Raw genomic sequence first — 23000 nt, 5'->3', positions numbered from 1 at the left:
TGCTCAGTCTCCAGCAGATCACCCGCCAACCAGCTCTTCGACCTTGGACATCTGCTGTAGCGAACCACGCACGATGCTACAACAATAGCCATGTGGCTTTCGACTCCATCGGCCGAGTCTCTCACTCGGCCGCGAATCGCCGTCGCTCTCGTTTCAGCCATTGCCACAGCATCGATTGGATACTACGCCTACCAGAGCCGCTTCAACTCCACGCACGTCGACATTCTGCCCGGCGCCGGCCTTCACAGGAGCAACGCCGTCCGTCGAAGCAGACGATGGTCGCGCGCCGGACACAGAGCTAGCTCGAGCACCTCTTCTTCGGACGCACCGGGCGACGAGAATGTGGAAAATGCCGAGAACGCTGAGGATAGCGGTGTCCAGCCCGCCCAGCCGGTGGGCGAAGGCGACCCGATAGAGGCAAACAACGACGAATGGTGGAACGATCCGAACAATTATCCTCCCCAGCAACGAGCTGGCCACAATATTGTTTCCCTCCTGTTTCGCGTCTCGGAAGATAATGCAAAGCGCAATGGCTGCGTTCATAGAGGATGCCAATGTAACTCATGCGGCATGGTTCCTATCCGTGGTGTTCGCTACCGATGTGCCAACTGTGCCGACTTTGATCTGTGCGAGACATGTGAATCTCAAGGAGTTCATATCAAGACGCACATCTTCTACAAAATTCGCATACCGGCACCCCCATTCGGCCCGCGGCAGATGCAGCCGGTCTGGTATACTGGAGACCCTGATAGCTGTCGACGCAACCTGCCTCGAAACCTGATTGCCAAGCTTTCGAGGGAAACTGGGTTTGAAAGGCCGGAACTGGAAGCTTTCTGGGAACAATGGACATTCATGGCAAATACCGAATGGAGAGACGACCCCAACGACCTCGGCATTGCCATGGACCGCAAGACGTTTGAGCGATGCCTCGTACCGACAGGCGGCTCACGACATGCTTCGCCAAACTTGATTCACGACCGGATGTTTGCCTTTTATGACGACAACAAAGATGACCTGATTGGATTTGCCGAGTTCCTACGGGGCTTATCCTACCGCAAGCGAAAAGATAAACTCAAGAAAGTCTTTGACGGTTACGATCTCGACAACGATGGTTACGTCGATAGGCGTGATTTCCTACGCATGTTCCGAGCCTATTATGTCCTTTATAAGCAGATGCACAAAGATATCCTGGATGGCCTTGAAGACCAATTGCTCGCCAGCTCCGAAGCTCAACAGCTCGTTGCTAGTCGCCAGCCGCTTAGTAGCCTTTTTGGACGAGAGGGCAGAGTTCCGACTGCGGATGGACCCTTGGCATTTGACGGCAAGAGAGTCTTCCCTGATGGACATGTTGAGATAGAAGTGGGAATGGAAGATGCTGTTGTGAGCGACGCGAGCGACACGGCTGCTCGAGATGAGATTCTGACCGACCTCTATGCCTATGACACCGACCCGTACTCGAGGCGTAGGATGCCCCCTACAGATGACGTTGACACCAACTGGCGCACTGTCCGCACCCTGACGACGAATGATGTTGACCGATCATATTTTTTGTCTTTGATGAACCCACCTGCTTCTCTGGATGAGCTGCCTGCCGCCATCGTGGGCAACAACGAGGCCGACGATAATGCAACAGACGAAACATCTGAGGATGGAGAAACGGATGACAAGGATGGAGACGAAGATCACGACCGTGACCACCCCGAGTACTCCGGATCACAGTGGCACGACTCTTTCTCTAGCATTTTCCGAACTGGTAGATTCCCGACGGAGAGCGAAATCAGGGCAAGTTACGTCGCCCATTATCGCCAACATGGCCCCAGAATGAATCGAAGACGCCAAGATCTGGCCCGACGACAGCTTCACGAAAGGTGGAAGAGAAGGCATTTCTACCTGGATGAAGAAGAAGGCGGAGAGGCGCCCTCGCAATGGGAAGAGGAAGAAGACATCCTTGGGACATCTGGCATCATGGGCGAAAGCTCCAAGGGCGCCAGCCCGCACCGCGCGTCAACACACTCCCGATCCAGTTCCAAGGCCGACTTTGCTGATGACATGAATGATTTGGAGACTCGGTCCAATAGCTCGACGTCATTCACAAGCCAGCCCGAACGTTGGGCGGGGCTGGGAATTCCTGTTGCTGAGAAAGATGCTGGCAAAGAGATTCTTTATCAAGTCACACAGCAAGCATTCAACGAACTTTTAGATATCATCTTCAAGCATGCCGAAGATCTTGCGGTTCAGGCAGCCGCAACCAAGGCACAGCGACTAAAGTACAAGGACGCAATCGACTCTGTCAGCATGGCAGATGAAAAGGCAGATGACGGTAATGGTCAGCAAGAAGAAGTCCCGGTTTACACAGAAGCGTCTCCTCGAAGCAAGACTCTTGAGGAACTCTTGGAGGAATCCGGATACATGCTTGACCAGCAAGATTCGCGGAATGCGGTGGAGATTAGCATTGTGGAAGAGATTTTGCGAGATGAACAGGCCGGTGGGCGCTTGTCGGATCAGGGGGAAAGTGAATCCGAATCCGAATCAGAGCCCGAAATTGACGGCGAAGACGAATATCGTGATCTTACTTGGCCACAGTTTCGTCCTAACAGTCATGCCTCTGTGTCTCCAAGCAGTCAGCCACCAGCCTCGTCCAAACGCAAGGCCAGGGTACTCTCTAAAGATGAGCCCCAGGCAGATACACATCGATTGGCGACTAAAAAGTCATCCTGTGAACCGTCGCTTAAAACTCTACGGAGATGGAAGAAGTTGAATGTGGCTGAGCAACAGGCAGCCGAGCGGGGAGGCTGGGGCAGGCTCAACTTTGCAGAGTTTGAGGATATTTACAAGAATCAAGAGCACCAGGGCAACAGACTGGACTACCTTGGCAGCTGGATAGACTTTTGCATTCCCTAGAGATACGGGATAGAAACATTGTCTGGGCTGCCCCGGTCTTGATATTTATTTTATGTAGGCGCCTTGGTTGGGATGGCTCTAAAATTGTATGTTATGACTTGACGCTAACAGCGAAATCGAGTGGAGGAACCAGCGTATGAAAGAAATAAACAAAAAATAAAATAACCGAGAACTAGATGGAAAAAAAATTAAAATTGAAATGGCATGTACAACCCGCTGCATGGTTACAAAGTGAGGAAAGCCCAGGGGGGGGTCATATATAAATAAACACGGTTCCAACTCAAAACTTGAAGAAAACATTACCATCTTTAAACAACTCTTTACGCTCGCTTGAACCAGCTTCTCAGCCTGTATTCCATATTATACATGCTCTCATCTCCAACGTCATAGCACTACCACTACCAGCCTGAATCCCGTATCCTATAATCTGACAACCAACTACGACATAATCACAACGCAAAGATGTCTCACAAGTCGCAAAGAAAAGAACGTCAGAGGCAACAAAAGATGCAGTTGCAGGAGCATCAGCCACAGCAGCGAGCACAACGCAGGCAGCGAGAACAACGAGAACAACGACAATGGGCAGAACGGCGAGAACAAAAACGACAGCTGCGGCATGAATGTGAAAAACGAAGGATGCTCCAGAGAAGTTACAAGAACAAAGCAAGTCAAACTGACATTGTACAACCGCTGGCCCGCCCAGAGCCTCAAGTAGAGCACGTCCAAGAGCCTCAAGTGCAGCGCTTGCCTCTCCTTGACCATGTCAAAATGTGGATGTTCTTTTTATCGCTGGGGCTCTGTCTTGGATACTGGATCTCGTGGGTATTCACACGGAGAGCGCCGAGGGCTTCTGGGGCGATGAATCTGGCCATGAGAGTCGCTGCGGCTGAGGTTGGGCGCGTTGTGTTTGGCCATGTCAACGAAGTGGCCATGTTCTGGGCGAGTGTTGTGAGCTCGTATGGGGGATTCTGGGAATACGTACTCCTGCTGGCGATGCTTGTCATGTTGGTTGGGCATTACGGTGAGATGTACATTGTGAGACAAGAGTATGTGCTTCTTCTTTTTCTTTATTGTCTTGTCTGCTGGCAATATTTTTGGCTAATCACTTTCTCTAGGCCAGCTGAAGATGATCCCCACGGAGATGGAGACGGAAATGTTTCCGAAGACTCGAGCCAGGATGATTTCTTTTCGCTAGATGATTTCTATACCGTCGGGGGTGCCCTTGAGGAGGAAACATCGGGATCGGAATCAGAGTCAGATTCAGAGGATGTTGTTGCCAGGGCCGCGTGAAAGTGGTTGTTTTTTGTTGAAAAGCTTGCGAGTTCTTGGGAAAAGCTGTCGTGCTGGCGTTGTTGCGGACAAGTCTTGCGCATGGCGTACTTTCCTGCGTTCTCTCTTTCGACCGGTTGGGCTTTAAAGAAAAAAGATGGAAGCTATAGCGTGGGATGTTGTCTTGTTTTTGTTTTACTAGCGACACTGTTTACGAATATTGCACAGCGAGTATGAGTATTTTATCACAATATGATTCATGGTTTGGAAAGTAAATGTTTTTGATTACAAAAAAAAGTAGAGTTATCGTAATTCATGCTAATGCTGTTGCACGTCTCAATTGCTTGAGATACCCCAAAGTACTTTGTACTTGCTATGCCTAGAACGCCAGCGTGATAACTGCCTGTTATCTTGACACGCTCTCAAAAGTTCCCAACGCCATGATTTATGCATATTCCAAAACAATTTGACACGAAAAATAAATCTGTAGAGACAGTACTTATACGTCACCCCTGTCCAGCGCTTTTACAAGGACGTAGCTCGTTCCAGCGGCCAGCACGCCGATGATGAGTGTCTGAATGGCACCCCACAGACCGGCTCTGTGATTCCTAATCGCAACGTAGTTCTTGACGTATCCGAAACCCAGCAGGATGATGACGGTGACGGCAATGGAGACGAGAAGAGCGTCAGCGACCTTGTCCATGATGAAGTAGGGAATCATGGGTATCAAGCCGCCGACGAAGTAGCTGAGGCCCATGGTGACGCCGGAAATCCACGCGCGGTGGATGTTTGGCTTTTCGAGCCGTAGCGAAAAGTCCATGCGGAAGCGGATCCACTGCTCACGGTTCTTGCAGAGCTCGTCCACCAGGGGGGCCGCGGCGGCGCGAGAGACGTTGTACTTTTCCAGGATGCAAAAGATGTCGTCTCGCTGCTCTTGCGGGAGGCAGCAGTCGGCCTGCTTGGTCTCGCGCTCCTTCTCGGACTGGTAGTGATCGCGCTCGGTGACGGCGGCGAGGTAGGCGCCCAAGCCCATGCTGATCATGCCGGAGAAGAGCTCGGCCAGGCCGCCCATGACGACGAGCTTTGTGCTGCCGAGGCTGGAGAGGCCGGCTGTGAGGGCAAAGGGGACGGTGAGGCCGTCTGAGAAGCCGATGATGACGTCGCGGAGGACGTCTGTGAGGTCCATGCTGGAGGAGACGGAGGAGGAGGAAGATAGTGAGGACGAGTCGGCTTGGGGGAGGTATTTGGAGTTCCATGGGCGTTCTATGGCGGGCTCTGCGGGTAGGAGGGGAGTTGATTCGGATGGTGGTTGAGACATGTTTTTTTTTTTTTTGTGAGCCTCAGAAGGCGATGAATAAGAGAGAGGCTTTTGTTGATGGTGTGAATAGTTGTAATGGTGAGTGGAAGAGATCGAAAGCCTTGGAGGGTTTATAATAGTTGTAGATGAGAGATGTAAATCAGAAATTGGGTGTGTGTGCACGGAAGCAGGAGATATTTATTATTATCATGAGATGTAGTTTTTTTTTCGTGAGATCTAGCCGTGCGTGTAAGTGGCCCAACAGCTCCAGCAAGATCGGGAGTTGCGTATTTATGGAACCCCCTCCCCTTCTCAAAACTCCGCCAGAACAAGCCGAGCCAATCGGCGATGTTGCAATTAGAAATAGCCACGTCGGAGCTCCAACAAAGGCGTGGGATTTGGCTTTTTCGGAGTGCAGTGAAGAGCTGCGAGAGTGATCCAAGCACAGGCGTAGCGAGATGGGATTCCCAGCAAGGGTGGCGAGCCAATGGGAGACGCGGGTTTAGTCAGCACCGAGTAACCGATTGCCCGATGTGGAAGTGCGGGCTGCGTAGCGATGATGTAGCGCGAAAAGGCAGCTGGAAGAGAGCCAGCAATAGTCCGAGAAGTCCTTGAAACCCGAAATTCTAGAGTCTCTTGTTCTTCCTCCTTTTCAACCCCCCTCCTCTTCATATAGAGGATTTGGTAGAAGCAGGTTTGGGATAAATCCTTCGTAGACCGAGCGGCAAATTTGCCTTTGCAAGGCCGCAGCGTCGAAATTGTGGTTTGGGCCAAATGTCATCAGTTGCCACCCGGAAAAGTGAGGTGAGTTTTTTGTATGGCTCGAATTCGCCGAACCCCGAGATATCGACTCTTATATGCGCTCGCCCCTGTTCCGGGAGTGTCAGCAGACTGTCGACGTTTCGCAGCTCCGAGGATTTGGCTGCAGGCCTTGTTTGTTTTGTTTTTACCTTGATGTAGAGAGGAGCGTGCTTATGACGTACATGTTTACTTGCATGACTGGTGCTCTCTGTAAGTGGTAGGTAATACCTCCAAGGCATTACTCGGTTGTGTTGCTCTCGGGCCAGACCAGGAGATCGTCAAAGGTGAAGGGCGAGCAGTCCTTCTGTGAGACTGTTGTCGATGTCGATGAGCTCTGTGTGCTTTGGTCGACGACAAGAAGAGGGTCGTTGAGGAAGCCAAAGTCAAAGTCGAAATCCATGTCCAGGCCGGTCAGGTCCAGCTGGTCGGTCCAGCTCAAGCCCCCGTCGCTCTCAGCCTCGGGGCTCCAGCCAGTAGGGCCGTCGCGCAGTCTCCTGAGGTACTCGACGGGCGTGACGCCCACGCACTTCTTGAAGACGCGGTGGAAGTGCCACTTGGACAGGCCCGTCTTCTTGGCCATCTGACTCAGGCTCTGCGTCTCGCCCGAGCCCCGGTCCGCGCCGGGCTGCTGGTGGTCACGCACAAAGGCCCGGATCTTCTGCACGGCGGCCTCCTCGGGCATCAGGCCCAGCACCTCGGGCTTGCAGCGCTTGCAGGCCCGGAAGCCGTTGTGCTTGGCCTCGTCGCCGGTGGCGTAGAAGCGCACGTTGGCCCGGCGCGCCAGCCTGGCCTTGCACGTTGGGCGGCAGAAGACCTTTGTGGTGCGCACGCCGTAGACGAAGAAGCCGTCGGCGCCGGGGTCGCGCGACTGCACGGCCTGCCACTTGGTGTCGTCGTCGCTGAAGAGCGGCAGCTGCAGCGCCGGCATGGCGATGTTGGTGGCCGCGTACTTTTCCATTGGATGCGATGCGGCAGTAACAAGTCTGGAAATGCTGTTCAAAATGTTCAAGTCTGCAACGGTGACTGCTGTTTGAGAATCGAGTCGTGTAGCGTCACACTAGCAATTGCTGGGCGTGGCATTCTGACAATGGCTGCATGAAGCTGTTATATATAGATCTAGAATACAGACCAGCAGCGCTTCGTTCGACTGAGATCGAGCTGCTTGCGATTTCGTCCGTGACTCGCTCGGAAAAGCGGGGTTGCTTTCAATATAACCAATCAGCGCGCGGGCCCAACGCGATATTCCAAACATCCGCATCCAATCGCGCCAATCACCGACGTCGATCGAAGCCATCCGTCACTCGCTCAGGACGAAATCAAGAGCGAGAGCCGTTTCAAAAGCAAAAACTTTTCCAAAAGTGGTGGAATCTCGTTCACGGCCGGCCCTCTTTACAGTTGCTTCCAAACGGTCCCGTCGTTGAATCTCTGCGTCGGTGGTTGCTTCAACGCTCCATTCGGACAGCCATTCGGTGCGTCCGAGATTCCGAATTCATCGTTCGATCCGCTGTTGTCGCCCCTCAAGATCCTCAAGCTAGATCGTCCAAGGCCGCCTACATCAGAACGATGGCACATGTCCAAGTCAGCGTCGACCAACACTTGAAGCTATACAAGCCAACTACCTTCACTCGTCTTGTCCATCAGCTACTCCCCCAGTCTGATCAAAGCCGCCTAGGTTGGCCATAGTCAGCCGGTTTGATCAGGCTCAACAGGATTGTCCGAGGCCACCTAGTTTGACCAAAAGCATGTTATTTTTACCCTCTGGGAACGCCTGCAACGCTTTATATAGGTAGGTCATGTTGCATAGTATAGATAGTCCGAACTCTTTGTTTCTAGATAACAGATGTGGCTATGTAGTGATTTTTCCTTACAAGGACGCAAACCCAGAAGCTACATGTATATTTCTCTCGGGTTGTCACCTTCGCAGAGCCGCTTTGCAGCTTTGCTTGATAACCTATCCAGCACTCTACCTATACAAATGCTGCCACTTTACGATCTTGAAGGGTAGAAAATACTAATAAATAATTTATATATAGACTAACTACGTTGCTGAGCTACGGCGGGAATGCTAGATAACAAAACTAGCGTCTATGTAACTCTTCTCTTTAAAAGTCATTAGCCAGTCATTCACAATCTACGCTCTTCACACGTGCAGTCACTCAGAAACAAGAGTCTTTGTATAGGCACTCAACTTGTATTGTCTATTGCTGAGTTCCCAACCATACCATAACATAAACCAAGAAACAGTCTGACAGCTCCATCCACTCAAAGGGAAAAATTGCTCCCAGAGAGCCAGGGGAGGAAAAAACCTCGAGCTTCTTTTGCATGCCGACGTAACTTGTAAAGCAGAAAAGAAAAAAAGCAAAGAAGCAAATTAGATATCCATCGACCATTGCAATACCCAGAAACAAACCTCTTCCTGATCCCTGTTTTCGTTTCCCAATCTTTTTTTTTTGGTTTTCCTTTTTTTGATGAAGTGAAAACAAATCAAAACGCCATGACTCCATTAAATCGTATCCCATATCTCGTAAGATGTTGACCCAAGTCTGTTTCCAATCCGTATCCCTGAAAAAGAAATAGTGTGGAGTAATGATACAATGTGTAGGGAAAAAATCAAGTTGCAGATACCCAAACAAACTTTTGTTGACCCCCCCCCCCCCTCTTTTTTTTTTGTTTTTGTGTGTGATGAAATCCAAACGAAACAATAACGCCATGACTCCCTAAAATCTTATCCCATACTCTGTAAGTTGTGACCCAAGTATGATTCCAATCTGTACCCCTGAAAAAAAGATAGTGTGGAATAGTGATACAACGTATAAAAAGAATCAAGCCCAGAAAAACGTATCAAAGGACAAAAGGCTCCTGAAAGGATCTTCGTTGGGAGACTGCATCCATTCGTCATTGAAGAGATCCTCAACTTCAGGGTTTCCAGCTGTCGGAAGGCCGGTATTCTCATACTAGCAAAGGTCCGGATTCCATTCCATTAACATCTCCATAAAGGTGTCTGCCGTGTCAAGAGACCCAGCTTCGGCACTGCTAGAGCTAGTAGAGCTGGGATATAGCTCCCAAGCTTGGTTGGATGCCTGGTAAGGGTCGGAGTCACCAAGTGGACGGGCGGCCTGCTCCTCCATCTCGTCAAATGATGCCCACTGCCACGGTTCACCAGAAAGACTGCCGAGGGTTGCTTCATGATGGGTTGTCGCCTGATCCATGTCTTGGCTGATGGCCTCGTCGAAAGAATTCCCAACCCACTCCGACGAGTATTCGCTCCAAAGGCCCGACGCCGTGGGAGCTTGGAGGACTTGCTCAAATGAAAGGATTGGAGGATAAAATGTAGCAAGAGGATCAGCTGGGTTAAATATATCAACAGGACCAGCAGGGTCAAATATATCAATAGGACCAGCTAGGTCAACAGAGTCAACAGGACCGACGGGGTCAATAGGACCAACGGGGTCAATAGGACCAACGGGGTCAATAGGACCAGCAGGGTCAACGGTACCAGCAGGGTCAACTGGACCAGCAGGATCAACTGGACCAGCAGGGTCAACCGTAGCAACAGGACCAACAGGACCAGCAGGATTGATTGTAGCAACAGGACCAGCAGGACCAGCAGGACCAGCAGGATTGATTGTAGATGAAGCAGGGAAAAGAGCTGGAGACGGTTGATGTGTGACGGCATCGGGTTGAACGACGAATTCCAGCTCATATGGCTCATCTCTAGGCCCACTCATCAGAGGAGAAGGTCGTCGGAGTCTCTTTTCAATCTCTCTCTGAGCATTGATCCTCTGCTCTCGATCGATATCCTCAGCATTAACATGCCTCGCCATCCACACATCTATATTTTGAACAATGGTGTCGCTGTTCTTCTCCAGATGCATCAAGTGCCCGTTGCCATAAATTTTATGATCTGGCAGATTCCACCAATCGACCATGTTGCCTGCTTGTCGTAAGAAGTTCGTCGTGGCCCAGTCGTAGATAGAGTGAGGGCTCGACTCGCTGGTATACACTGCATGGGGCACTGTCGCAAGGCGAACCAGTTGCGGGACTTTTTCTTGTCCATCAGCAACGCGCATGTTGTAGATGAGTATGTTGTCCTGTTTTTGCTGAAGCATATAGCATCCATTGTTGTTCTTACCCTGGCGCACTTGGATCTTCAGGGGGTGAGCACCAGGTGCAGGTTGCAACGCAGGTGAAAAGGTAAGCGGAGCGTCTGAAACACCATATTTTCTGATGTTTGGGTCATATTGCAAGAAGGGGGAGTATGTCATGCGTCCGTCCACAGGTCTTCCCGGCCAGGCGCAAGGGGGGGCCGTCTGGCTCGATGGAGACGAGGCCTCGAACCAGTCTCGGGTTGGCATCGGCGGTAAGCATGCCAATGGTGGCTCCGGTGCCATGCCCGATCAAGAAAGAAGGGCCAATCTGCTTGAGCAAATCCGTCACTGCAATAGCGCCTAGCTCTTCATGCTGGAGCTTTGGAAGGACCATGTCGGTGGTAGAATCCATGAACAGATTGAACATTGAATTTCCTCGGCGACCAGTCTAGAGGAACATGGTTAGCTTCCCGGTTCTCAAAGGGGTAGGGGGGGGTAAAACGAAGATGTAACTTACTCCTGGCCATTGATTATGCCGTCTGGCAGATGCCCATGCAAGCGAGCCGTCGGGAAGGGGAAATTGCTCAGAAGCAGTAAACTCTTGCTCGACAAAGTCGTCAGTCAGCCATCGGACTGTTCTGGGGACGCCGGGAACCTGGTAGTCGTTTGCGTTGAAAAACGACGATCTGCCAACGCCAGGCAAGTCAACCACGTAGACGTTGTATCCTTTTGTGAGAAAATATGCTGCCCAACTTTGGCTTCCATCCGGCTTCTCGAGCCATGTCTATCCAAACAAAGTCAGCACCTCATATCTCTCTTACACTAAACTAACAGAAATCATCCGAATAAAAGACTTACCTGGGCCGTAAAGAAATCTCCGTGGAGCAGTACAATGTTTCTTTGCATGTGCAGTGGGACTGCGTGAACGGGTTCGTAGAGCTCTACATACATTTGACCCGAATAAGTGCCTTCGATACTGTGTTCAGTTGCATATTGGCGGTTGACAAAGAACGTAGTACATATGGCGGGTACGTATGAGAGCTGTGAAGGGCCCTGGCTCTGAGCGATGATGCGTCTTGTAGTTGGGTTCATCTTGAACGATGTTGATATAACAAATAGTTTGTATGAGTTACTTCAAGTGTTGTTGACTGATCACAGATTGCTTGTCAGACTGCACACGAGGTCGCGAGAGCTGTGAATTCCAAGACGCAGATATGAGAGTTGAAGTGTGTGCGAGGGAAATAAAAACCGCAGATGCGGTAGGCCTCTTTTAATATATAGCAAACAACAAAGCCACGAAGATTAAGCTTCCCACTCGAGAGAAAAGCTTGAGAACCTTCTTGGCCAAAAGAAGCCTCTTATCGGGCTGGGTCGAGAGTCTTAAACCACAAGAAGCACGTTTCCGGCTGTTTCCCAGGCAATCGTGGATTGAGAGGCTGAATATGCTTTGTTTCGAAGATCCTTATGGCGAGATGGCGTATACTATGTCGTACGTATACGAGAAAATAACCAAAAGCGCCTAGAGCCCATACATGATATTGAAAAATGGGCGTTTGAAAGTTCAGAGCTCAAGGAGGTTGAGAGATACGAAGAGAAGAGAAAGGAAGAGAAGAGAAGCCCGAGAAATTTGAGTTCTCGCCGTGTTGAGCAGAGAGTTTAGAAAGTGCAGCCTTGGAACTGGAGCGAGAATCGAGGTGCGTGGGGGCTCTAGCGGTGAAAGGTGCCTGTAACGGGCGGGCAATGAGCAGATTTTTCATTCTGCAGGCAAGATAGGCTGGATGAGAGAAGCATATTTGATGTACTCTTGGGATATGCGTGCAGAAAACCGCCGAGAAGGGAGCGAGGTGATGAGCCAAACGGTAAAATGTGCACGGTCAGGAGGCAGCTGGCGGGCCAAGTACATTTACGGCGGGAAATCGGCGCCCGAGACTCGATTGCTACATTGTGTACTTGATGGATAGTAGTTCTCGATAATTAGCGCAATGCAAAGGAGAAAAATACAGGATCAATATTGGAGACGCAGCACAATGCGGATTTACAGCCAGGAGGGAGTTGTCTTGTATCAAGAGTTGGCACCTGAAATCTCAATTTTTTCGACTATCCCAGTAATCTCATCGCTTCTTCGCTCTATGTAATGACTTGATAATATGATACAAAAAAATTAGACGACATCCCTAGCAATGTATACGCTCAGTACCGACCTCTCATCGACTTTCACTCCCGTTGTCGCTGACAACCACAGCCCACTCGTCGTCCCATTTAGCGCCGCCGCCACTGTTTGGGCCCCCCTGAGAAATTGCCAGAAAAGGCAACATATCTTCATAGTGGGAACCGAAGCGCCACACGGTCCAATTTATACTTCAACAATGGAACTTTCAGGGTTGTGGATCTTTCCCCGGATCGCCGGTACAGCACAACACCAGCCTTGTTCTCCAAAAATGCGTGTTCCCCGACACGGCGTATCAATGATGCAGATGCCATCCTCAGACGCATCTCGGTGGGAAGCGCCGCAGATGTCGACTATTTGGGCCGCGTTGATGAGCTGCGAGTACCACAAGAGTGGCTCTCCGCAGCTTTGGTCCTTGATGTCGTAAAAAGAGTACTTGGCACTATCTAAAAACCTTGGCTGTCTTCTATTCCCGCACTCAGATCCCTTGCCGCTGCCGTTCGTGTAGCCTTGAACGGCTCCACCAGCTGTTTAGCTTTTTCAGCTGTTTAGCTTTTTCAGCCGCAATATCTCGCATCATGATAAGGACAGGGTCGAGTTCAGGGTCTTTTCCCCACATGGTAAGCTGGTCAAAGATATATTCCCGAAGAAATTGCCAGATCTGGCTCATGAGGCGCCATCGGAGCGCCTTGTTCGGCTAGCCCGGGAGCCATCAGACAATCTCACAGTCGAGATAGAATGGGCGTATACAGAGACTCGAAACTCTTGTCCATGGAAATAATTTTGTGTTTGGGCAGCTGGTTGACGATGCCTTTGCCGAAACACATATCTCATAGAAGAAGATTGATCTTCTCAATGTGCCATAAGCGGCGACTGTAGCATCCAAACTCTAACAGAAGCATGCTTTCCACATCAGCCTCATCGTAGGAGAAACAAATATCAGAAAGAGTGTCGCCATAGTCTCGATCCAAGCACGGAGACTCGGCGTTGGAGGAACAGATCGTTGGGGACTCGTCATCCCAAAAGACGGACCGCGGTCCAGGCTGGCGGTTCATGGCTGGAAAGGTGGGCTTGACCTAGAAAAGCTTTGCAGGGGGGGTAGAATTCGGAAGAAAGTCAATAACCGATAGGAGCACCCCTTTGATAACTTATTCTCGGCTGTATTCTCAAAAGGATGGTGGACAAGCTGTGAATTATGAACTGTATTGCGATTAAATGGCGTTTGAGTTGTTTTTATTATTGTTTGTTTATTTTTTCCAGTCAGCTACCCAGCACTTGCTCCGACAAATCTGCGCCTTTCAAGCAGTCTGTCAACAATGGTTCCCATGTAAAAACTAAAAAAGTAAATAATACTTGACAAAAATTACTCATAAAGAGTAGAAAAGCGAAGAATCTCTGACAAAATTTTCTCATAAGTGGAGGACAGGGTTATCGCCACAACATATTAGCAATGCAGAGTCGAGACCCACAGGCAATCTCCAGAAACAGCAAATAGTGCTCAAGCCTTCTCACACAGGAGAGACAGGTCGATGGTCATCGTCTTTCATGTCGGGTACCCACCCCTTGGGCCTCTCACTACCTCTCACCACAAGGCCATAGCCCAGTTTCTCGACCTTGTTGATGCTCTGCCGCATGACCTCCATCTTGGAGCGAAAATCCTTTGTCGGCACCTGGGGCAGCATCTCAAATGCACAGCCAAGCTCCTGTATATCGCCCAGGATGTTTCTCTCATAGTCGCCAACCAGCTCGCCCGTCTGCGCGGTTGTGACCGTTGCAAACCGCATCATCTCTCCAAACAGATCGAATAGGCCGTACATGTAGTCGTGTGACGTCAGAACAATGTCTGCGGGGACTGCTGCTTGTGTTTCTTCTAGGGTGATGAGGGTCTGGTGCCTTAGGTAGTGGGCAAAGGAGAGTGCCTCGACAAGCTCCTCCAGACATCGCATAGAAAAGCCGTAGCGGTAACGGTTGATGGACTGCAAGTCTGCGGTGATGCCTGAGAGCAGCTTTGAGATTTCGCCGAGACGAGTGTCAATGTCTTGCTGTATTCCCTTTGGAAAGTCCTTGTTCGGTTGTTTGACTCTACAGTGCATGAGTGAATGAGTAAGTGGGCTGGTACAAATAGTGTGTGAAGTGACTTGGTCATCCTGAAGCTTAGCTAGGTACCTTTGCAATGTGAAAATACTGTATTGAGAATCATGATTAGCCCACCACTATCTGCAAGTCCGTCTTGACTAAGCAAAAGTCACAGCCTGAATACTGACATCTTCTTGCTCTGCGCCGTCACATCTCTCGACGCCTTGATGATGCGCTCCCTACGGTCGTAATGCTCATCCAGTTCGTCCCGGAAATTCTCAAACATGGCATGGAACCTGCCCCGCGGCAAGTCTTGCGCACTCTTAGCGCGCGCATTGCCGTCGTAGTCTCGCTTGGTTCCTCCAATCATTTCTTCTTCTTCGTTTATTTTCTCTTGGTCGGCAATACCTTGGCAAGTTATGCGTTTGATTTAACTTTTAAAGCCCAAGTGAATGGCTGAGGTCAAGCGTGGTCAAAAGTGGAGACAAAGGACCCCTAAAACTGCCAATGAAATGACGGCATTGTAAACCAGGGCCCCGCTAAAATTTCAGAGCTGTGAGGTCAGAGCTAGAGCTTAGCCCAGCTCTGTCCAAAGCTATCGATATCAAGATATTAAACACACATGAGGGAGGATTGATATCGATTGAGCCCTCTTCTTTCAACCTGAAGCTACGAAATCTATCTTGACACAACGTATCATTTCTTTTGTTGCTTCTCACATTATTCAAGCACCCAGATCTGGAATCATGAGCTTGAAGCTCATCTCATCCATCACAACACGCTGTCCTTAGAGCTCTCTGTCCTTGTCACTCACCTCACTCAACGCCTTCGCAACCAACCACCACCATGGCTCCCTCAGCCATCTCCTCTCTTTTCCGTCCAATCCCCCCTCTTCTCACTCGCCGCCCTCCTCCGCCTCATCCTCCTCTTCTACGGCATCTGGCAAGACGCCCACTCCGCCGTCAAATACACCGACATCGACTACCTCGTCTTCACCGACGCCGCCCGCTATGTGTCTCAAGGCCTCAGTCCCTATCACAGAGAGACATACCGCTACACGCCTCTGCTCGCCTGGATGCTCGTCCCCACGGCCACGCCCCAGCTCTTCTCGTTTGGGAAAGTCGTCTTTGCGCTGGCGGACCTGCTCGCGGGATGGCTGATTATCAGGGTGCTGACGAAGCAACGGGGCATGAGCGTCGAGAGGGCCGGTGCGTTTGCTGCCATTTGGCTGTGGAATCCAATGGTGGCGACGATTAGCACCAGGGGTAGCTCGGAGGGACTCTTGGGCGTTTTGACAATGGCCCTGCTGTGGGCTGTTGAGGGGAAGAGAATCGGGTTGGCCGGGTTCATCTTGGGGTTGAGCGTGCACTTCAAGATATACCCCTTTATTTATGCGCCGGCGATTATATGGTGGATGGACAATGAGCATCTCGGCAAGGGGGGCTTCTAAACCTTCAGCTTCATTCACAGACACCATCACTCGATTCCTCTCTCCCCAGAGGATCCAGCTTACTCTCATCAGCTTACTGACCTTTATGGGACTCAACGTTCTCATGTACTACATGTGCGTCTCCTTCCCCCCTTCTCATAGCAGAAACAATCACCCCCAGCTAACCTTGGCATCACAGCTATGGAACCCCTTTCCTTGTCCATTCCTACTTCCATCACGTCACCCGCATCGACCACCGCCACAACTTTTCGCCTTACAACATCTTCCTCTATCTCGCATCCGCCGACCCATCTTCCAGCTCGCTCCACGCATTTCTCCCTCAACTGCTCCTCTCCTGCTTCCTGATCCCCTTTGTCCTTGCCAAGAAGGACCTCGCCACCTCCATGATGGCTCAAACCTTTGCCTTTGTCACATTCAACAAGGTCTGCACCTCACAGGTAAGTGTAGTCAAATCATCCTACATGCTTTATCATTCCTACTCACATTTTTTTACTTTTTGGTATAGTACTTCCTTTGGTATATCATCTTCTTGCCTCTCTATCTGCCTGGATCCTCCATGCTCCGCGTTCCCAGCCGGGGCATTGCGGCTCTGCTTCTTTGGGTCCTAGGCCAAGCCGCTTGGCTGCAGCAAGGTTACGAACTCGAATTTCTTGGCGTCAGCACCTTCTTTCCGGGGATGTGGCTTGCTTCATTGGGGTTTTTCCTCATCAACTGTTGGATACTGGGGATAATCATCAGCGACGGTGCGGAAGTCAGGCTCCAAAAAGTACACACTGCATAAATGGATCGGTAGTGTTCCTTATCAAAGAGAATATAGTTTACAAAATAAAAACATCATTTTCTCTCTAGAATAGCCATTCACAACCTATACCAGCTTCATTGGAGATTATATGGAACCAATTGTGACTGTGTGGCCTAAGTACCGAAATTTCACTGCGGGTATCAACATTATTTCACCCATTATATCAATTTCCTCGCATTGTCCTTCCCGCCTCCGCATTCATGTGCGTACTGTCCAGTCACTGAGAATTAACCCCCATCAAAGCCATACTAAGCAATACCATCCATCACACCCGACTTCTGCCGGATCCCATATATCCATGAGCAGTGAGAAAAAAGACCAACTCCAAGCTTTGTTCGCATTATTTGACTGTCCCAGGGTATGAAAATCGCAACGTTGGGACAAAAATCTCAGAACCCAGATCCCATAATTCCTCGCTTTGTGCTGTTATAAAGATTTATAAAACGCCTCAAGCGACCGCGAAAAAAAGAAAAAAAAAAAGAGAAAAAAAAAGAAAAAGATAACATGTCCATTGCGGTTTTCGCTATTGTACTTTACTCCATAGATGAATGAGGCAGATTTTTATCTTCATTTTAAATTTTAGAAGTAAGAAATCCGAAAATGCTCGTCGTAACTGTCATTTTGTTGTAACTTGCTGCTGGCGAGCTTCCTGCGATCGAAAGTTGGACCCAAGATTTACTGAATGGTAATTCTGGTAGCGAGAGATCGATAATTGGACAATTTCAGAGACGTAATGCGCGACCTGGATGGCTCAGGCGCAATAATCATCCGGCCGTCTTTGCTATAGACAATGTTGCCAAAAGTGTCGCTCAATCCGGGGAACGAGGTCTCTGGTCGGACCCTGTTCATCTCGGCTATGATTTGCTCGCTCCAGACTCCAGTGCACTTGCCATTCTGCATCAAGAAGAATGGGTTGAGCGGCGGTAATACAGAATCTAGCCAGAAATGTTAGCAGTTTTCGTGAGAAAGGGAGCCACAGTCATAAGCATACCTAGATCAACAAAGCGAACCCTCAAGTACTCGAGTCTCTTGAACTTTTCCATCGAGCGGACAGCAGAGAGAACCAGTTTCTCAAAGGCCTCGATAAATGCCATGTCCTGGATTCCAGAGCCAGAATCATGGAAGCTGAAAGCCCGACGGCAGCAGTTTTTGACCGTGATGTCGACAGATTTGAGCTTGGTCGTCAGCGGGTCAGCCAGGCGCGACGCCACATCAAAGGCATGGTGGCAGATGCGTCCTGTATAGGCAAAATGTTCCAATGATGGCAAGACAAACGCTAGGCTGGAGCAGAGATGAGCCTTTTGTGCCACTTTGTAGTAAAAAGCCGGCATCACTCCCTCTCGTCGATAGTCGCTTTCCATGCAGAGAGAAAGGTTGGTGACGTGATTCGGGAGGAGCGGTAGAAAATCTGAAGCAGTGATGTAGCTCTTAGACTTTGGCTTGCTGTAAGAGCCCTGCCATTCCTCCAGATTCGGTAGTGCCTTCATGATGACTCTAAAGTCGTCCCTGTCTCTCATCAAATTCCACTGGCCCTTGGTTACCAGGGTGCGCACCGAGGTGAGATGAAGAAATTGCTTGTCTTCCTCCTCCTCCGCTGCCAGGCCAGAATTTCTCATATTGAAATGGACGACTCTGGGCGCCTTGCGCCGCTCTCCACCTTCCAAGGTAAGTACCTTGGTCTCGGGAAGTGCTGCGGCGACGAATTGAAACACTTGCTCGAGGGTGCAGTTGTTCCCCGGCAAAGTGTAAGTAGCGTTGGTCAGTCCATCTGTCGTAACCGTAGGTAGTGTAAGAGTGTTCGTCAGCGCCAATGGCCCATATGTCGGCTGAAAAACAGGGAACCAAATCTCAATGTGTTTGATGTACGCCGAGAGATGCTGCTGTTGGACCAGAAATTCCATGGCATTGTTGATAGAGTCAAGCGTCGCCTTGAGCTTGATGTGCCGGAATAGTCTCTGCTGGACCAAAACTCTCCACACACGATTGACCAGAGCTAATGCAGTGAGTTCTCGCCTCCGCGAATGGCGAAGCGCAGTGCTCCACCCCCTAGTCAGACTCGAAATCCTCATGGTGCTTCTCGACGTCGCAGATACGCAGTACCCAAATATGTGATCGAGAATCGCCTCATGAACTTCGGTGGGGAGTTGTTCGAAATGCCGTGCGGGTAGGCTTCCGGGCGCACCGTCGATCGGCTCGGTCGATGCCCTGTCCCAACCACTAATATCTAAGCCAGACTCCTGCTCCTCCAAACAGCTTATTTGAGGGTTTCGAGTTTCGAAATGGGGAAAGGGCGTGCTACTGGGTCTCGCAGGCGGGACAAAAGACGTGCTCTTGGCCATCTGGAAAGATGGGCTTGACGGGCCGGGAGAGACAGGACTCGAGGTGGTGTTGAGAAAAGTCGTAACCAAAGATGTGGTCATGAGCGACGAGAAACTCGCATCGTCGGAGTCATCCGGCTGCATCTCGCCCTTGTCCTGGCATTCAACGTCCCTCTCGTCCGGATCCATCCTCAGGCTGCGAACGCTCTTTGCGTCGATATCCATGGGTTCCCCCATTTCTGCGGACGCCTATTCAGGCTGGCAATCAGGCCTTTTTCAAACTGATGATTGACGGTTCTGCAGAGACAACAAGACACGCATTTCACGGCAAAGATGGTTTGGGGGAGTGAGTAGAGCGTCGTCAGCGACTTGTAAACTTTGAGACGGGCGTCAGTTCCACAATTAATGCGCGGGCAGTTGTACGCCCCCAAGGCGGTCTTCACAGGCTCGCGGCGGCTTCCGGGCGACGATGTAGAGTAGAATAGTAGACGGGGAGAGGTTGCAGGTTGCACAAGAATGCACAGTATGAAGAAGGCGAGAGAAGTCAGTTCAGTTGGTATCGACGCAGATGGCAGTGGTGGGCAGTCCGGCCAGGCTGTTGGCACTTTACGCGACGCCCAGCCCGGTCTCGTGCTCGCGTGCCGATACGGAGATTGCAAGCGACAGAGGGGGGGCAGTGCAGGATCAAGAAGAGCCACGCCGATCAGAGGCTGGAGATGGCAGAATCGTGTGTAGCCGTCGCCTTTTGTGTCTTGCCTGCGCAGGAATGCAGCGAGAGTGACGGGTCTGGCGGCAGCGGCCCAGCCAACAGACAATTAGGGCGCAAAGGGAGAAAAGGGCACTGTAGATGGCGGGACTGCACGGGAACGAGGGAACGAGGGAAGAGGCTGGACGAGGCACTGGGCGAGAGGCGAAGGGAAAAGTTTAAGGTAAAATGAGGAGGCAGCTGAATGGGCATCAAAAGCTTGTCAGACGACGAATGGCGCTCAGCAGCCGACGTCAAACGTAATTGCGTGCAGCTCCCAGCGGTTGATGTTAGGCGGCAAAGCCGCTAAGCTAAAGCCCACCGAAAAAAAAAGTCACCAAGTGCATATGACTTTTTTCTGCCAATCTCTCGGATTGATTGGCTTGCATGCGTCAAAGCTGCTCATCAAAGACAAACTCATTTGCAGTAAAATTACCCCACCTCAATATTATGCTGCTACCCAAGACAATTCGCCATCTCCAATGGCTGGCTGCAAGACAATTTGAGACCATTTGTCAATCGTTTCTATTATTTTTTCCTTTTTGTTCCATTTTCGTCAAGTCAATTATTGGCCCTCATGGCACATTCAGTAAGGGACTGTGTATCACATGATTCTCATTGATTGATGGCCTTTGCCTGGTTGCAGCTTTACAAATTTCACATTGCTAATGCAGGCCATTTCAATTTTTTTCAGTTTCATTATGTCATACTACAAAACAAAACAAGACAAGGGATCATCGCCATAAGCACATTTATCTCGGCAGCACCGCTAGTGGCCAACGCTGCCGAGTCCGAGTTTGCTGCTGTTTAATTGCTGAATCTCCCGCCGTCCCAATAGTTTGGCGTCGAGGACACGGCAATTTCAGCGCTCCCTCCAGTGGATCCACCCCGTCGGTACGGCGGCAAACGTCAAAAACCAAAGAGCCGGATTCGTCTTGGAATTTACCGTATTGATAAATTGACAAATGCGATTCTGAGATGGTATGACTGAATCCCTGGATCTCACCGGCTTTGATGGCAATCTACATGGGAAATGCCTGTAGAATTCCTGTTTTCTCTGCCTACATGTAGCTAATGCGTGGTTTGCGCAGCAAAGTCCCCGAGGTCACTCGCCATAATTTGACTCGTTTGCTCCCAGCTATCCGAAGGGTTTTCTTGCAGACCTTTGCAGTTATTACTAATTCGGTTGATTCAGCATGACTCTGTGATTGTATGACGCAGTAAATAGAACAGAGAAATACAAGCTCAGATACAATTTTTGGGTAGTATTCCATTGAATTACTAGTACTAGGTAGGTAGGTTTCCCAGAGCAGAAGTTTTCGTGGCAGATGGCGTGGCATTCATACGCATCTTGCTTCGAATCGTGATATGAAGTCACATATCACAAGGTGGCATTTTTACACACGTCGATCCCGGGCAGAAAAAAGTTACGCTATTCCAGTCTGAAGCTCCCGGGTAGATCGGGCTGATCAACCGAGTTCAAGACCAAAATACTTGCATGGATACAAAATGGGAGTGGTGATGGCTAAGATGGGATTGCTCAATGAGTTCTTCTTCTTTCCTCTTTACAACAATGTCCAAAAGAAAAAGATATACATTTTTGCAGCTTTCAAATCGCGGCAAAATATATTGAGCGCTGCATCCTCTTCTGGCCCTACAAAGAGCTTTATGAGTTGCTCTTTAATGCTCACAGTTCTTCATTCTATAAATATACAAGACGCAAAACATACCAGGCACTACCTTGGAGAAAACTTGAGATGAAACCATTTGATGCATCGCCAAGCTCGGCGTGGGTAGAGTCATCATCAAGGATCCCACGGAGCCGCTGAAAGGCAAAAAGGGCATAGCTGATCTACAAAAGCGTCTCCATGTTTGATTTCGACGAGGTCAACAGGAATGAACCATTTTAATTGAATCACGCCATTATGCAGCTTCTTCTTATGCTTATTTCGATCCGGCTTAGGAGCCGTATCCGAGACGCGAAATGTAGGAGGCGAAGAAAGCCAAGATCAGCTCGCTGCGAATCAGACGCCCTTGGCTGCTTGTGAGGAGCAGATGAGATGCATCTAGCACGGTTGGATGCAGCACCAGCTGTTTCTAGTACCCAGGCAACTATCTTGTTAAAGTTGATAACCATGTCTTCGATCATACCGGTGCTACGCTACTCGCAGCGGAATCTGAACTGCCGGTGCTCCTAAACTAGTGAACCCTGGTAAAGAGAGCCCTTATGGATAATCAAGCTAGTAGTATAGCATATCATGGCACGTCTGTGATGCTTCAGTTGGAAATATTACTGCAAAATTCAAATAAAGAGACTCGCCTTGGTCACTGCTTCAAGAAGCTAAAAGAAAACATCGTATTTGCAAAGTCCATTCTTCGTATTGTTGGTCAGCTGGGTACACTTACATGTAAGCAAAATGATCGGGATCTGGCAGCCAGCCATCATCGAAACTCCTAAGCCTCCCGCATCTCCCAATGAGATGGGCGAGACGCTGTGGCCCACGTGGTGAGGCGAAGCAACTGCCCGGGGGGCGCTGGAGGCATGCATATGCATATAGCACCTCCTGTGCGCTGCTTTTTAAGGAGCTCGTATATGCGTTGATGGACGGAAATTGGACACTCAACTTCAAACAACACGGAGTGCGTATAGATGACCTAGAGCTTGCCAGGATCGGGGTTGACAAGGGGCCGCTAAACGTGAGATGTGGGGGACAGCAGTCCGCATTTGTTGACGGCAGGGCTTCCACAATGCCAACTCTGGTAGGTGGACTGGGTGATTTATGGAGTATAGGCAGGGTTGGAGCACTAACATGTGGTTTATGCAGCCTGCTTGATATCAGGTTTGGGAATCACTTGCATGTGCTGCTCGTATGTATGATACCTTGATGGGAGTGATTTGCTCCGTAGAATTCGGACCAACCGCCCAAGATGGGTGACATCGGAGGGAGCACGGCTTTATTCTACATGCTAGCAAGGCATCTATTGCTACCAATACGAGCACGCAATGAGCTGCATTCTGCTCTGTGCTCTCTGTGCGTCGTGCAGGTGGCCGTGATACTGGGGATACTCCGCCGTAGTCTTTCGGA

The 23000-nt window shown here is 50.1% G+C and overlaps 9 protein-coding genes across 9 annotated transcripts; 3 read left to right on the top strand and 6 right to left on the bottom strand.

The window, feature by feature from the left end:
* Window positions 1–90: 90 nt before the first annotated feature.
* On the top strand, window positions 91–2901 carry TrAtP1_006659 (uncharacterized protein; the record flags this gene model as incomplete). Its single annotated transcript, XM_014082493.2, has 1 exon — window positions 91–2901. One exon carries the CDS (start codon window positions 91–93, stop codon window positions 2899–2901), a length of 2811 nt encoding a protein of 936 aa, XP_013937968.2.
* Window positions 2902–3363: 462 nt separating this feature from the next.
* TrAtP1_006658 (uncharacterized protein) lies at window positions 3364–4191 on the top strand (the record flags this gene model as incomplete). Its single annotated transcript, XM_014082494.2, has 2 exons — window positions 3364–3947; window positions 4017–4191. The coding sequence occupies 2 exons, from the start codon at window positions 3364–3366 to the stop codon at window positions 4189–4191; spliced, it is 759 nt and encodes a 252-aa protein (XP_013937969.2).
* Window positions 4192–4669: 478 nt separating this feature from the next.
* On the bottom strand, window positions 4670–5488 carry TrAtP1_006657 (uncharacterized protein; the record flags this gene model as incomplete). The annotated part of the gene is made up of 1 exon (XM_014082495.2): window positions 4670–5488. One exon carries the CDS (start codon window positions 5486–5488, stop codon window positions 4670–4672), a length of 819 nt encoding a protein of 272 aa, XP_013937970.2.
* Window positions 5489–6506: 1018 nt separating this feature from the next.
* On the bottom strand, window positions 6507–7226 carry TrAtP1_006656 (uncharacterized protein; the record flags this gene model as incomplete). The annotated part of the gene is made up of 1 exon (XM_014082496.2): window positions 6507–7226. The coding sequence occupies one exon, from the start codon at window positions 7224–7226 to the stop codon at window positions 6507–6509; it is 720 nt and encodes a 239-aa protein (XP_013937971.2).
* A 1996-nt stretch (window positions 7227–9222) lies between these two features.
* TrAtP1_006655 (uncharacterized protein) lies at window positions 9223–11448 on the bottom strand (the record flags this gene model as incomplete). The annotated part of the gene is made up of 5 exons (XM_066113219.1): window positions 9223–9570; window positions 9832–10475; window positions 10546–10804; window positions 10874–11140; window positions 11215–11448. The coding sequence occupies 5 exons, from the start codon at window positions 11446–11448 to the stop codon at window positions 9223–9225; spliced, it is 1752 nt and encodes a 583-aa protein (XP_065969305.1).
* A 1905-nt stretch (window positions 11449–13353) lies between these two features.
* TrAtP1_006654 (uncharacterized protein) lies at window positions 13354–13578 on the bottom strand (the record flags this gene model as incomplete). The annotated part of the gene is made up of 1 exon (XM_066113218.1): window positions 13354–13578. The coding sequence occupies one exon, from the start codon at window positions 13576–13578 to the stop codon at window positions 13354–13356; it is 225 nt and encodes a 74-aa protein (XP_065969304.1).
* Window positions 13579–13730: 152 nt separating this feature from the next.
* Window positions 13731–15034, bottom strand: TrAtP1_006653 (uncharacterized protein). Its single transcript, XM_066113217.1, has 2 exons — window positions 14788–15034; window positions 13731–14707 (listed from the first exon to the last, which is right to left on the bottom strand). The coding sequence occupies exons 1-2, from the start codon at window positions 14967–14969 to the stop codon at window positions 14032–14034; spliced, it is 858 nt and encodes a 285-aa protein (XP_065969303.1). The 5' UTR covers window positions 14970–15034; the 3' UTR covers window positions 13731–14031.
* Window positions 15035–15051: 17 nt separating this feature from the next.
* TrAtP1_006652 (uncharacterized protein) lies at window positions 15052–16830 on the top strand (the record flags this gene model as incomplete). The annotated part of the gene is made up of 5 exons (XM_066113216.1): window positions 15052–15122; window positions 15329–15807; window positions 16070–16163; window positions 16228–16486; window positions 16555–16830. 5 exons carry the CDS (start codon window positions 15052–15054, stop codon window positions 16828–16830), a joined length of 1179 nt encoding a protein of 392 aa, XP_065969302.1.
* Window positions 16831–16876: 46 nt separating this feature from the next.
* Window positions 16877–20210, bottom strand: TrAtP1_006651 (uncharacterized protein). Its single transcript, XM_014082501.2, has 2 exons — window positions 17843–20210; window positions 16877–17786 (listed from the first exon to the last, which is right to left on the bottom strand). Exons 1-2 carry the CDS (start codon window positions 19404–19406, stop codon window positions 17527–17529), a joined length of 1824 nt encoding a protein of 607 aa, XP_013937976.2. The 5' UTR covers window positions 19407–20210; the 3' UTR covers window positions 16877–17526.
* Between the last annotated feature and the right edge of the window lie 2790 nt (window positions 20211–23000).

This window comes from Trichoderma atroviride, chromosome 3, assembly GCF_020647795.1.
Source record: "Trichoderma atroviride chromosome 3, complete sequence".
Taxonomy (NCBI): Eukaryota; Fungi; Ascomycota; class Sordariomycetes; order Hypocreales; family Hypocreaceae; genus Trichoderma; species Trichoderma atroviride.
This window is presented reverse-complemented; position numbering and strand designations above follow the sequence as displayed.

Coding starts and splice junctions, on each gene's coding strand:
- TrAtP1_006653 (XM_066113217.1), bottom strand. CDS start 14,969: ATGATTGGAGGAACCAAGCGAGACTACGACGGCAATGCGCGCGCTAAG. Junction 14,708..14,787: donor ACGGCGCAGAGCAAGAAGAT/GTCAGTATTCAG, acceptor TTCTCAATACAG/TATTTTCACATTGCAAAGGT.
- TrAtP1_006651 (XM_014082501.2), bottom strand. CDS start 19,406: ATGGGGGAACCCATGGATATCGACGCAAAGAGCGTTCGCAGCCTGAGG. Junction 17,787..17,842: donor GGTTCGCTTTGTTGATCTAG/GTATGCTTATGA, acceptor ATTTCTGGCTAG/ATTCTGTATTACCGCCGCTC.